This window comes from Thermobia domestica, chromosome 9 (genome assembly GCF_964235325.1).
Source record: "Thermobia domestica chromosome 9, izTheDome1.hap1.1, whole genome shotgun sequence".
Taxonomy (NCBI): domain Eukaryota; kingdom Metazoa; phylum Arthropoda; class Insecta; order Zygentoma; family Lepismatidae; genus Thermobia; species Thermobia domestica.
Genome location: NC_137462.1, coordinates 85687643 through 85703036, shown reverse-complemented (window position 1 = coordinate 85703036; position 15394 = coordinate 85687643). Strand labels below are relative to the sequence as shown.

General features: G+C 36.9%; 1 protein-coding gene across 1 annotated transcript in view; it reads right to left on the bottom strand.

Annotated features, from left to right (window-relative positions):
• The window catches only part of Rnb (BTB/POZ domain-containing protein Rnb), a 41172-nt gene that overhangs the window by 8942 nt on the left and 16836 nt on the right, over positions 1-15394 (bottom strand). The window contains exons 4-6 of the mRNA XM_081771459.1: positions 10981-11164; positions 3257-4532; positions 1251-1499 (exon numbers count right to left, since the gene is read on the bottom strand). Of these exons, the coding sequence (XP_081627585.1) occupies positions 1251-1499; positions 3257-4532; positions 10981-11164 (1709 nt within the window). The remainder of the gene's footprint in view (positions 1-1250; positions 1500-3256; positions 4533-10980; positions 11165-15394) is intronic.

Below are 15394 nucleotides of genomic sequence, written 5' to 3'. Positions count from 1 at the left end.
GTACAGTCCATATGGACCCATGCACCAGGGCCAAGCGCTCTATCACTGTGACCCTAGCTGTTCAGGGAACAGATAGGGTAGTGTAGCGGTTAAAGCATCGCCATAATAAGCTGGGGACCTCGCTTGGAATGCAGGTCAAGTAATTCATTTTTTCATTCTTTGTATTCAGTGTTGCTGTTACTGATCAATACTTCGATTTTCGAAATTAGTAATTATAATTATAACCCTGTAGAATTTTTGGAAGTATTACATAAGTATGGTTTTCTTTTTATTCTATCGACGGCTATGCAGCTTGTTCTGTAGTGTGTGACATGAGCAATATAATTAATTACCTAAGTGTAGCTTTACCAAAATTTATTTACTATGAGAAAAGAAATTTTTGCACCTCTGGTAACATTTTTAACAGTTTCAGTAAATGGCGAAGGATAATTTATTTGTTGACATTGCGAAATTTTCTAAATAGGCAGTGCTTAATTTACGCGCAAGGAGCTTTTTCACATTTCATGTAGTTTGAGCTAACGCTATGAGTTTGCTGAGTTCGGTGCGTGACATTGAGAATCCCTATATGAGAAGGTAATTTGTAAGAATGAAGTTTTTCACCTACTGTGCTTTCACAAGCAATATGCTGAAACTGTTTGTAAAGGACTATCTCCAAGAGTGTACCCACCCAGTTTTATGTTGTCTACATGTTCTGTTTACAGGCCTGATTCTGGTCAATTCCTCTTTCTGTAGAAAGGTTTGGTAACTAAGCCACAAAAGTAGGGCTAGGATGGCCAGTTTTCTTTTCTGTAAGATCTTTCTTTTAAACATTTATAGTTTGGACATGAAAAGGACATTCTGATTATATTACTAGCATTTTGGTCAAATTCCAGAATTTCCGGGACCAAAAGTAAATTCCGCGCAAAGTCAAAATTTTCAAGATAAAATGGTTTGGACATGCCGTTACTGCCAACATTTTTTCTCTCTCTACGGTATCTTCCAGCTACTAAACGAAATATCGAGTTTATAATTGCAATATATGATACCGTTTACAATTTTGTGTATCTCCTTTCCCGTAGAAAACCCAGGTAAGATCGTCGGGCATTTTCTTATGAAAGAACAGTTTATTCTCGACAAACAAAGTAAGAACAATTAACAATTTAATATACTTTTCACACGCATTAATTAATATTATAAATAAAGTTCAGTAATTTATCTGTTTTAACTAACGAAAAGAAAATATGACATAATAATAATAGAAATATACTGACCTGATGATAAAGGGTATAGACAGAGCTACCGTCTTCTTAATTTCAGGTTCTCCCTTTAAAAGATTGTAAGCCAATGCTCCTTCTCCAAAACCAGATTCTGCGAGAGTTGTCAATTGTGAGAGGAGATTTTCTCCTAAACTGCTCAAACTCTTGCATATTTGACACGATGTGTGTATGTTTACACACAGTCTGTTGAAGACATTCAACACAAATCGCTGTAACACCAACGTCACAAAGTATTGGGTATTCCTGAAAGGATAAAATATAGTAAAGTTCGATATCAGTTATTTTACAATCGTTGAATATCCGATAGTTGCAATAAACAAGCCAAGCAATTTCGTCTACCGGAAATACAATCGGAACGTTGTACTTGATCAATCCATTGTGAAAAAATTAATAAATAAAATAAAGTATGGAATCACATGAATATAAGTTATAGTACACCACCAACAATTTTCCTGATTTTCATTAGAATTAAAGAACGTTAATTTTTACAATTTCTTATCAAAAAATAAATAAAATAAAAAGCAATATAACAAGAAAACAGAATCAGATACGAAAAAAGGTTTAAATGTCATTCTATCATTAGTTTTGAGAATATCATATGGATAGATATTAACATTTCTTTTCACGACCCTAGAATTTAATTCTAGGAGTGTAATACATGTATCTAATCTTCTAATCGTCTGTATTCCATGTATCCTCCAACCTTCCGTAAGTTTAAATTCTGTATGTGCAGTGTTACCATATTTAACACTGTTTCCAATTTATATACAAATTTAACCCACAATTTATGTTCCTGTATGCTTTTTAAATATATATATATATATATATATATATATATATATATATATATATATATATATATATATATATATATATTAATAAAGTACTTGCAATCTTTTTGGTGAACAACGTGTCCGTGGGTTTTCTCGGGATACTCCGATCTCCTCCTACATTCTCATTCTACCGATTCTTCCATCATCATTCACGTGTCTCAATCATCCGTCTCCCTTATAGAAGATAAAAGTGGGATGTTAAACTGAAAGCTTTTTTTTTTTCCTCTGCCACGAGTGCCCTGAATTCCTTTTTATAAACACTACTTGCTAAAGGTTTCCTGTATATTTATATTGGAATTCGAATTTTGTGTTTTCTGTACACAGTAATGTCCAAAAAATTAAAAGAAATTCCTTTTCAATCGTAAATTTTATATTAGTGCCAATACTTTCTAATTTGCCTAAAAGATGATTCTGCTGATTTTCATTTTTGTACACTATCATTGTATCATTTGCGAAACGAAAATAATGTATTTTAATTAAAAGTTTTCTAAAATGTTAGTTTCGAAATATTTTAACATATTATTTTTACAAAATAAGTCATACAAGAACACAAATTGGAGGTTACAATAATCTACAAATTGGCAACAGTGTTAAATACGGCAACATTGCACATACAGAATTTAAATTTACGGAGGGTTGGAAGACATATGGAAAATAGATTACAGGACTAAAGATTAATTATTATATGTGGCATTTAGGGTTAGTGCACTATTACAATATTAAGAGTTTATGTACATACTTTCAGACCACTGTTTGTTATAACCACGCAACACCGGTCGTGTCAGCTTCACTAGGATCCGATTCGGATAAGGCTTATTCTAAATGCAGTTCAGGAGAGGTCACACTATGATAATCATAGTGGAGCGTCCAATAACAAACCCGTGTCGTGACACTGTTTTTTAACTATGCTGGAACCACTGAAATACGCACTAGAAAGTGCTACAATGTATCCAGAATCTATTCACTTCTGGCGCCATTAGACAACATACTGCCACTACTTCGTTAGCAGACACATCACATACTTCTGCCTTTCATGTTGCTGCGCTGCGTCTGTTTCGTACTGTGCCATTTGCATTTTATATGGAAGCCTATCAACCTATGTGTATATATTTGAACGAACATAATACTCTTGCAAATAATAATAATAATAATATAATAACAACTTACCTGACAATACGAATCAGTACCCGGCTTGCTCTCGGAACTGGATTCTTGATAAGAACTAAATAATCAAGAAGCGTCTGAATTGTGTCGGTGGAAACCATTTCATCTACCGGAAAATCCATATGTGACACTCTTGACAAGAGATAAAACAAACACTGAACTTTATGTTCCTCTGGGCTAAGTTTCTTCATATTTGGCTCCTCCAAGTCATCTCTTTCGCTAAATATCCCGGAAGCTTCACTTGTCGAAGAAAGGTCAAAACTCTTATTGCTGCAACTTAAGCTGTCTTCCAACGAACTATCTTCCTTCAACGAGTTATAACAAGTTTTCTTTGGCGTCGAACTTCCATAATCAGAAGCAGGAGAGAGATCTGCGTTAGTACGTTTGCCTATTTCTGGTTTCTTCATAATCTGGAGATTTAATTTCTTGTTCACATCTTCTTTTAGCGAATCACAAGCATCTTCCTGCTTCTGAGTGGACGGGTCCTTTGGTTGTATATCTTCTGCCTCATCAGTACTATCCTCATCTTCAAATACTGGTGAATATGGGCCGTCTTCTTCAATTGATTCTGGAACGTACGGCAAAGGTGAGCTCAGCCCTGGAGAACTTTCCGATGTGGATGGACTGTGATGCCAACTCCACCCTGAAGTTGTGCTTCTGGGTGAAAATTTAATTCCACTACTAGGTGGAGATGATCCTGGAGAAACACACATACTGTTAGGACTTCCTGGACTCCAGTCATCTCTATAGCTAGACGAGAAACTGGCCCACTGTTGGTGACCCTCTCCATATTCACAGCGAACGGCTTGATAACTTGGACTGTTCACCCGAAATGTTTTCCCGGACAGACTTCTGCAGTGAGAGGAAGTATATTTGGAATTCTCCGCCGAATTCTTGGTACTTTTCTGGCTTGTTTCGAAATTAGTTTCTTTTTCAAATTCATTCACAGTACCACTCTCTGAAGTATAATCGCTTTTATCTGATTTTTCGCCATTGCTTTCATTATCAAATAGTGTATGAGTTTTACCATACGTTTCAACATATAATTTCAGATGTTTTGTTAGCACTGATATCAGTCCCTGTTCCACTAATATTTTGATACCGAATTCATCGTACAAGAAGTTTAGTAAGGTGTACATTACTTTTGGATGCAAATGCTGCTTTTCGTCGTTCTTCAGGATATTCAGAAGGTTTTCCAGACCACCTCCCTCTCTAATTTTGGCTCTATTCACAGACTCACGACAAAATAAACACAACGCTCCAACGACAGATGTATAATCTGAAAAGAAAACACAAGAGTGAAATAAATAAATAAATTTAAGCAAAATATACTCAGTATAAAATGTCTAGAAAATGTTATGTTTAAACATAAAATAGATAGTTTCCTATTTCTTTTGTTGGTTGTTTGGAGCTTAATTTTCCTTTTCAGCACAAGACTATATGAGATAAAACTGAACATAAAACAGCAGGCTATATAAGCGTATATATACACCGCATACATGTACATACGTCTCACAAAGTCACGATATTGAAAAGGTACGCTAAACTCTAAACTAACACAATGAACTCTGAATCGTTTCGAATATTCATGGTCGTCATCAAATCACAGAAACGAAGAAATAATAAACGAAGCAGGGAAAGAAGATTAAGTCCGATAAAGCTCTCAGATAGTGCAGTCCGCCATATTGGATTGCCCACCCAAGTTTAAGTTTTCAGTAGTTAGAACTAAGCTCTTTGATTGCAGTACATCAAAATCTTACTCAAGCTTTCTCTCAGAGATGACACGAAATACAAGATACCCAGGTCACCACGCTCAGCAGATATTCTACTTCTATATTTATATACGTAGAAGGGAGTGACATAAAAATTGTACTAATCAAGGACTGAAATGTGGATTACCTAAAAGAACGGATCACAGAAGCAGCTTTGTCTTATACTGGATGTTTTTGGAAATGTATTTATGTAAAGAAATGTGTGCGTCTACACGTAAAATATCGGTAGTCTACATAATCTAATACGCAACATTCTGAAGTCTATAAATATTGCATAAGTTGAAAGGAGAAAGAAAACCTAAACTAAACGAATGAAAAGATAGAACAAGATGGACATCTACATTGCTGTGAAGAGAGGTCACTACTTTTCTTTTTTACTAGATGGCAGCCCAATAGAAGTATATCTTTAAATAAGTAATAAAAATGTAATCATTCTTTAGACTTATTGTTTTAAATTATTGCAGTTGCACTAACGGTAGATGTTTTTCTATATGTATTACTCTATATCTGTATAGCTATTGAACAAATAGTGTGTATATTTTATTTTCCAACTTAATTGTTAAGAAAAAATATCAATCTTTGTAAAGTGTAATAAACAGGTGTCATTGTTAATACATGATAATAATAGATCCTTCAATAGAAAATGTTGTTAATATCTAAAAATAACAGTATATTGAACAAAATAATTGACTACGTAGACGAAACTAACATGGAACTTTTATATATACAGTATGGCGCTAAATTCGTTGTACAAATGAAGAGGAGTGATTCCTAAGAGTAAAACAAACAAAAAAGTTCCAATAAACATAGGGCGAAAACCCCATCGTTTACGTGTTATAGGCTGCCGAAAACAAAAAAATGAATTCTAAAGGTCCATAGCTCCAAAACTATGGGACCTACTGTAGTCGGGTCAAGACTTCATTTAGAACCTAGTATGTGCTCTATCCAAAAATACATGTTTTAAAATCCTAAGGTACTCACGCAACAATTTTTATGGAGGTAGTTGGAGAGTACTTTATATCATAGGCCCATAGTCAAACTCCCTCTATAAAAATTGTTGTGGAAGCACCTCAGGATTCTGAAACACGCATATTTGGATAGGGCACATACTAGTTCCTAAGTGAAGTCTTGACTCGACCAAGGTAGGTCCCATATTTTTGGAGCTATGATCCTTTAAAATTCATTTTTTCATCATTTCGGCAGCCTATAACACGTAAACGATGGGGTTTTCGCCCTATGTTTATTGGAATTTTTTTGTTTGTTTTACTCCCAGGAATCACTCCTCTGCTTTTGTACAACGAATTTAGCGCCATACTGTATATAAGTTCCATGTTAGTTTCGTGTACGTAGCCAATTATTTTGTTCAATATACTGTTATTTTTAGATGTTAACAACATTTTCTATTGAAGGATCTATTATTATCATGTATTAACAATGACACCTGCTTATGACAGTTTACAAGGATTGATATTTTTTCTCAACAATTAAGTTGGAAAATAAAATATACACTATTTTTACAAAGATTGATATATATTCAGCCACAGGTTTAATTTATTTAGTCCTTTTAAGTTTGCTGCATTCCGTTTACTTCTACCAACCTGTACATTTTCATTGAAGTAGAATAAGCAGTAGTCTATTTTTGCTTGTAGCGTTTGCTTAATAACGACAATACAGATTTTGGCAATATATTTTACTAATCCTGTTGACAGTTATATGTAGTCCTTTCAGTTTACACATTACTGCTTCTGATATGAGGGAGAAAAATATTTACAAACTACATTGGCTGCATATATACATCACGGTGGCTGAGTGGTGGAGCGCTTCCTGTGGTGCGTGAGTTCTCTGGTTCGATCCTCGCTCAAGTAAGTTTGTGATGGACAACACCGTGTTTGTGGGTTTTCTAGGATCACTTCCGTCTCCTCCCACATTATCATTACACCAAATTTTCCATCATCATTTACTTGCCTTAACTATCGTCTCCCTTAGTCTCAAGGACATAATCGTGGGACGTTAAACTGAAGGATTTTTTTTCATTTCACGTTTTTGCATACATACATGAAAAGAATGTATAATGTAGACATGTTTAAATTACAGCAGATAACACATATAGAGTAAGATTTCAGTACACATCATTGATTTCAAAAACTAGCTTGGCGTCTTTACATCTGCATAGCAGGCAAAGGAACCGACGTCAAACTACTAAAAAGGAATGAAACCTGGGGAGTTCTCTTTTATTTCCCAAACAATAGCATCCCCAATTATGACTGCTTACTTTGGAGTATCTTGCACTCATCTCAGTGATGTAATGGCTTCACAAGACAATGTGAAGATATGATAAATTGTTTATCAAAACATGACTGAAATCGAACTCTTTAAGTTTTACGTCCCACAGTTATGCCGGCTAGGCTAAAGGAGATGGTGATTATGAGAAATGAATGAAATGGTGGAATGAAGAAAGTGAGAGGAAACTGGAGAACCCCGAGAAAACCTCCACGCATGGTGCTTGTCCACCAGAAGCTCACTTGGCGCGAGTTGGTATCGAACCAAGGACCCCATGCACCAGAGGTGAACGCTCTACCAGTAAGCAACCGTTTAACATGATGGTAAATGATAGTTTTCAAAATACATGTCCTGTGACCTGATAAAACCTTCTCATTCCAGCAAGAAAACACATTGTTTTTATTTCTAGAACTTTCCTTGTTTTTGATCCTATTTCCTGTTCAGTAATATGTAACTTCATATGAACTTGGAAATTGTGTCTAAATAAGTTCTTCAACAGACTTCGAACTAAATTCACAACCGTTTAGGAAGATAATATTTTGAATTCCTGTTACCTTCCTAAACATACGCATTTTAACGAATCTGACATAATAAAAACTTACAAGTAACACTTCACATCGTTGCTGCCGGTCTGACGCTAAACTATACATTTTCGGAAAGCACTAGTCCTAAATAGGATAACTACACAGTGCGACGGTCAGACGTTGCCGCGTTCAGGACTTATGGAGCGTCAAACATTAACATGGGGTTTATGAGAGTAACCATAGCAGTCGTATTATTTCATGCTAATTCGTCTTGCATTTGAACTCTGTGCTAACATTTGTGTTGTAGCAGTCGTATTATTTCATGCTAATTCGTCTTGCATTTGTACTCTGTGCTAACATTTGTGTTGTTTTTGTGTTTTTTAGGTATGCGTTGTAAGATGGATCCGAAAGTGGTCGTTTGGGCTCTGGTGGCCGAGATCGGGACAAATGAGCGCAATCCAAATTTGGAAGAGCAAAGGATGGTGGCACACATCAAGTCTCTTTTGACCAGCGGGATGGAAGTCGTTGAAGAGATTCGTACGCTCGGCTTCGGTGACAGTGATGGTGACCAGGGGGACGGAGACATGGATTTTGGAGACGAGGAAGACCAAGAGCAGGAGGATGCAGAGATGCCTTCGTCATCGCAGCAGTCTCATACGTCTTCCGCATCTGGCTCATCAGCGTCAGAATACCTGCCCTCTCCTGTGAAGAAGCCGAAGTTCCAGGATCAGCCTCCAGAAGACTCCAAAATGACACCAGAGCAGTGGCGCGAGTACAAGGCAAAAGCCTATGCCTACTGGACGGTAAATCCAAAAACAGGTAGGCCTTGGAACACAAAGACCGGTCGTGCTACCCACTCGACTCTGCAGAATCAGTTCAGGTATATTCGGAACATTGGCGTGCTACGTCACTTTGGGGCAACACAAGGCAAAGATGACAAGAAGACGCTGATGGCAGAGATCAATGAGGCAGTTCGGGGCATGTTCGCGGAGAAACAGCACACTGCTATCATTCACGATCGAACGTTGCGAATTTGGGCTAGGCAAACAGCTAATGAACTGGACCCTAACAAGAGTCTCAAGTTCAAGGCATCACCGTCGTGGGTGTACAGATTCAAGAAGCGCAACAACATCGTGGACCGTGCAATCACCCACAGGGTCGGCAGGACCTGGCAACTGAAAGAGTTGGACTTGCAGCAGCAGGCTGATGCTTTCGTATTAGCGACTCGCGAGCTCATTGCAAGCGAAAGCATCCCACCAACGCAGGTTGCCAATGCAGATCAGAGTAGCTTCAAGAAGTTGTTGCAGAGTACTCGCACTCTCCGTACCAAAGGAACAACAGTCGTGCGAGCGGTTGTGGGATCCATGAGCGCAACAACCCACAGCTACATGATCATGCCCGTGATCACCATGGCCGGAGAGATTCTGCGGCCGATGTATGTACTGGTGTCGGAACCAAGTGGAAAGTTTCCGGGAAACAAGCCTGCAGATCCACCGAACATCAAATCATTTGCTGGCAAAACGTCCAACATGAACAGGGACGACCTTAAGGACTTCTACGAGCAAGTGTTCTGGCCAAGCATGCCTGATGATCGGAAGAAGATCGTTTTGCTATTGGACTCGTGGACTCTGAACAAGGACGACAATCTATCGAACGCACTGAAGCCTGCCGACGTTGCGTTGCACAAGAGACTGATTCCTGGTGGTTGCACTGGAAAGATTCAGCCTTTAGATGTGCATTTCTTCCGTCAGTACAAGTCCTTTGTACGCTTTGTGACCGACACACTGGCCATGGACAGTGTCATGGATATCTGGCATCGCGATCGATTCCTGGCACTACAGTCGTTTTCACTCTACCAGTTCAGCGCACCCCGATTCAAGAACCTGATCCGGTACGCTTTCCACAAGGCTGGCTATCTGGACGAGGAGCCGGGAATGTGGATCTCTCCGCACGAGTACTGCTTTGACTCCCTCGACGAAGGTGACGTGTGCTTCACGTGCGGCGAACTACCGTTCGTCAAGTGTGCACACTGTGAGCGCACTCTTTGCATCTCTCATGCTCTGTTCGACGATTTGCACATTGATTGTACCCTTTAACTTACGCAAACAAGTGCTCAATCAGACAACGTCGATTCAAACGTCACAAACCTTGTGTTCTTCTTCGTTTCCTGTAACTCTCATAAACCCCATGTTAATGTTTGACGCTCCATAAGTCCTGAACGCGGCAACGTCTGACCGTCGCACTGTGTAGTTATCCTATTTAGGACTAGTGCTTTCCGAAAATGTATAGTTTAGCGTCAGACCGGCAGCAACGATGTGAAGTGTTACTTGTTAGTTCAAGGTAGGTGCTATGTTTAAAAATTTATGTCAATCAAATGTCTGGTTACGATGCAATCATTACACGAGTATATTCAGTCTTATTAATACAGAAGATATATTAACCAGTTGTTCCAGTTTCTGACATACATAGTCAGAACATGATAACCTAGTGTACTATAATTTGATTTTTTCTTCATAATTTGTAAATTGATAGATGACAAATTATATATGTAAATTGATATTACACCTTGCAACTAATCCCTCCCAATTTGTAGTTAATATTTCTGCTACTTAACTGTTTTCAACTATAACCAATAGCATAGGAAGAGGGATTAGTTGTAACTCATGTTGTTAAGATCCCATGTTAAGCTGTTCCACCATATATTAAATGCAAAGCTTCTTCCGTATTTAACCTTAAAATCATAACAGTAACAATGTAACTTCCATTTGTACACATGAAACTGAAATATTTATTGTGATACAAAAAAAGTGAAAGTTTACGAATTGTACTTAATGAAATAACAATAGTAAAAACAATTATATTAACACCAACTGATCATTATTTATATAATGTACGCTATAAGCTAATTTTACATTTTTATCACAATTTTTTCTCATAATTATGACTCCTTGTCGCCACTACTGTACGAATAAAATATAATTGTAACGTCTTAAAATAAATAATTCTGCATGAAGCTCATCATAACTAAACAAGTGGTTGCGCCAATGTCCAAGTTAAAATAAAATATCAATGAAAGGAACAGTTACTCGATATTGGTGAAATACTACAGTACTTCATAAAATACGACACTGAATATTGAAGACATAATTACCTAACGTTGGCTCTGTTGTTTGTAATTCCATTATGAGAACAGGGATCACGCCAGCATTGCCTAGAGTAGGACGTGCAGATGATACATGAGCTAAATTTATTAACGATACCAAAGCCTTTTCTCTCACTTTAGGATTCGTTGTATGTGAAACAAGATGTTCATAACCCTTTCCATCACCTTGGATCTATAATACAAAACAGATAAATAATTTTAACACACACAGAGAGAGAGAGAGAAAGAAAGAAATTTTCCATAGATTTTCAGCACACGCATGAACTCTATGACTCAACAATTCTGAAATTAATGGAACAAAAAACTATATGGGAGTAATGCACTTTGTTAATCAACTGTTTATAAAGAAACCGAAAATAATTCAAAAAAGGTAGAGATCCATACGAAACTCTCAAAAAGAACAACAAGAAACATTGAAAATGTAATTTAAATTAGAACTGTACAGGATTTGCTCTTTCCCTATCAAAGTATAACCAATCGCATTACACAATGAATAAAAATAACACTGACAACTACTAAACATGCTGAAGTGAGAAGAAAAAGATACAGAATTTTGTTGGATGGGTTGATTCTCTATATTTTGCGTATGTTGGAAAATGAAATGTATATATACATTATGCAGGTGATTTTGGAGACCAAAATAAAAGCAAAGATCTTTAAAGGGTTCACATGCTGAGATTTTTGAAAAATACGATTTACTAACTGTACATATTTTAAAATGAAAAGTTATCACTGACTTACGCTTCATTTTCACATGGGTTTGCAAATTAAAATAGAATACAGGTAATCAACAGTAAAAAAATTATGATTCCCTGTATTTTCATTTATTTATTTAAATAAAAAAAAAGTCAGATGAAATTTACGAGGACAATGTCATCCTTTATCATAATACACATCATTTACAAAGCAAATATTTCAAGGTATCACCTCGACATCCGCCGTGTGGTACTGAGAAAAATACGCCAGAAACCCGAAGCGAGGATGACCGGATTCGATTGGTTGGTTGGATGGATGCGAGTTCAGCGTCCTTTTCAGCACCGAGGTTATTTAAGAGGTGGAGCTACAGCTTAACATGGGATCTTAACCACATGAGCTAAAACTGGGAATCGAACCCGGGGGTCCCGCGCCAAAGTTCACTGGATTGAAACTCGGGATCTCTAGATTTTGATGCAAGAACGCTGAGTACTACCTACAACCGCTCGGGAATCTGCAAAGATAAATGAAGAAATGAAAATATATGCTAAGGATTAGGATTAGGAAATAATTTCTGGGATTTTCACAGCTATGGCCATGTTAGCTCGTTACGTATGAGGGATGACGTCCCTCGGCGACCACACTGTCCGAGGAATTAGAGAGCAAGAAAGGAATGGGGAAGGAAGAAAGCGGACTGGAATCATTATGTTAGATACCATCCTGGAGTTTATCTGATGTGAATGAGGGAAACCCACAAAAAACACTCAGGATGGTTGACCTGAAAAACCTGTTACATCTTTCCGACCGAGTGTTCCCACCAGGAATCGAACCCACGGCCACTCGCATCAAAGGTGAGAATGTTAGTGACTACGATGCGTGGGGTACTAATACATGCTTATCGTGCAAGGCGTACGAAACATTTGAATTAGCACAATTTTTTTCGAGCTTCTTTCTGAGTACCGAGTGTTTCACTTTCCGTTGTGTTTCATTCTCCATTCCAACCCTATGCACTATGGACCTGCCTATACATTTTTTTCTTGAAACATTTAAAGAGTGGAGTAATAATACAGTCGGCATTTTCTTTTTATTTTATATTTTCTCTCCCTCTCCCTCCTCTCCGGCCTCCGAGCTGAAAAACTGCATGCCTACTTACTTGTTAGTTCCATCATTGAGCATGTGTTTTAAAAAATCACACAGGTATTACAGGTGTCCATTGGAGCAATTGATTGATTTTGAAAGACAGTCTATCACGAATTCGTATTAAGTGAATACATTTTAATATGACTGAGACAAAATTAGTGCTCTTTTTATTTATTGATTTTTCTTATCTGAATATATTGTTTTAAAAAATACGAAAATTCAATCTCTAAAATTCTAATTGCTCTTCTGAAGGTCCTGGGGCAAGACTAATGATTTAGATTTTCTAAATGAAATGGATTTACACAGTAGTTAGACTAAACAAATGTCACCATTTACGCAAGGTTAATGCTAACACTAGTGCTTGTAATCAATCGAGTAAAATTTGATCGCGAACTACCATTTTTTTTTTCTTTTAAAAAAAAAGCTGTATTTTGATTTGTATATATACAAATGGAAAATATATTTATATACATCAAACTAATGTCGCTTTATAAGATTATCCGCAAAACATGTATACAGGGTGTTTCGAAACAACACTGACAACGTTGGGAGGTGATTCCTGACACCAAAATAAGACAAAAAGTATAGATCAATCTGGGTGCACAAATGCTTCCTTTCGGAGTTATAGGCTGCCCGGGGGGCGCGGTGGCTCAGTGGTAGAGCGTTCACCTCTGGTGCTTGGGGTCCCGAGTTCGATCCCAGCCCCCGCCAAGTGAACTTTGTGGTGGACAAACACCGTGCTCGTGGGTTTTCTCGGGGTTCTCCCGTTTCCTCCCACTTTCTTCATTCCACCATTTCACTCATCTCTCATTATCACCGTCTCCTTTAGCCTAATCGGCATAACCGTGGGACGTAAAACTTAAAGATTTCATTTCATTTCATTTATAGGCTGCCGAAAACTTGAAAGAAATGATCTTTAAAGGTCCATAGCTCCAAAACTATTTGGCCTACCGTAGTCGGGTCAAAACTTTACTAAGGAACTAGTATGTACTCTATCCAAAAATACATGCTTCAGAATTCTGCAGTATTTCCGCAACAATTTTTATAGAGGTAGTTAGTGAGTACTTCAGATTATATGCCCGTACCCAAACTGCCTGTACAAAAATTGTTGCGTGAGTACCTTAGGATTCTGAAACATGTATTTTTGGATAGAGCACATATTAGTTCCCAGTAGAGTCTTGACTCGACTACGGTAGGTCCCACAGTTTTGGAGCTAAAAGCCTTTAAAGTTCATCTTTTATGTTTTCGGCAGCCTATAACTCCGAAAGGAAGCATTTGTGCACCCAGGTTAGTCTATATTTTTCGTCTTATTTTGGTGTTAGGAATTACCTCCCAAACGTTGTCGGTATTGTTTTGAAACACCTTGTATATATATATATATATATATATATATATATATATATATATATATATATATATATATATATATATATATATATATATACAGGGTGGACAATTTATCTGGAACATCCGTGATAACGGAGAAACCAAAAGAGGGAGAAAAGCAAAACTTTGCACGAAGCAACTATAAGGAGGGGGACATCGTTTTACGTAATAAACAACACCACTAAGTGAACAGTATTGCCATCCCAGTATAAAGTTACATTTTTCCAAATGGCACTACGTCAGATTATTACATATTTCAAATCAACATGTTAAACAAAAACTGAAAATACCACACTTATTATTCAGTGTTGCAAACTAAGGATGTTATAGTAGCAAAAACCTCCAAAATTTGGAAGCCTCTATCACACATACAGCACAACAGAGATGGACCAGACAATGCACATCGGAAGTACCTCAGCGTTGGATACTTTGGTCATGGTATAACCTGTTTGGAATGAATAAAAACGAAGTTAGAAGGGCTTAAAAATTTGAATTTTTCTGAAAGGCTTTATTTAAAAAAAAAAAAAAAAAAAAAAAAAAAACCTTAGATAAATATCATATCTAGTTACTTCTGTGATTTGCAATGGATGTGTAAATTATTTTGTTGTTTAGAGAATTTCGATTTGTTTGCCAATTGCAAACCACACAAGTAATTAGTTATGATACTTATCTTAGCATGTTTTCGAAATAAAGCCGTTCAAAAAAAAAAAAAAAAAAAAAAAAATCAAATTTTTAAGCCCTTATAACTTTATTGCTATTCATTCGAAACAAGTCATACCATGGCCATAGTATCCAATACTGAGGTACTTCCGTTGTTCATTGTTTTGTCCATCTCTGTTGTGTTGTATGTGTGAAAGAGCCTTCCAAATTTTGGATGTTTGGGATACTATAACATTCTTAGTTTGAAACACTAAATAATAAATGTGGTATTTTCAGCTTTCGTGTAACATGTCGATTTGAAATATGTAATAACCTGACGTAGTGCCATTTGAAAAAAATATAACTTTATACTGGGATGGCAACACTGGGATGGCTGAGTTGTATTCCTTATTACGTAAAACCATGTCCCCCTCCGTATAGTTGCTTCGTGCAAAGTTTTGCTTTCCTCCCACTTTTGGTTTCTCCGCTATCACGGACGTTGGTTGGTAGTCATATATATATATATATATATATATATATATAT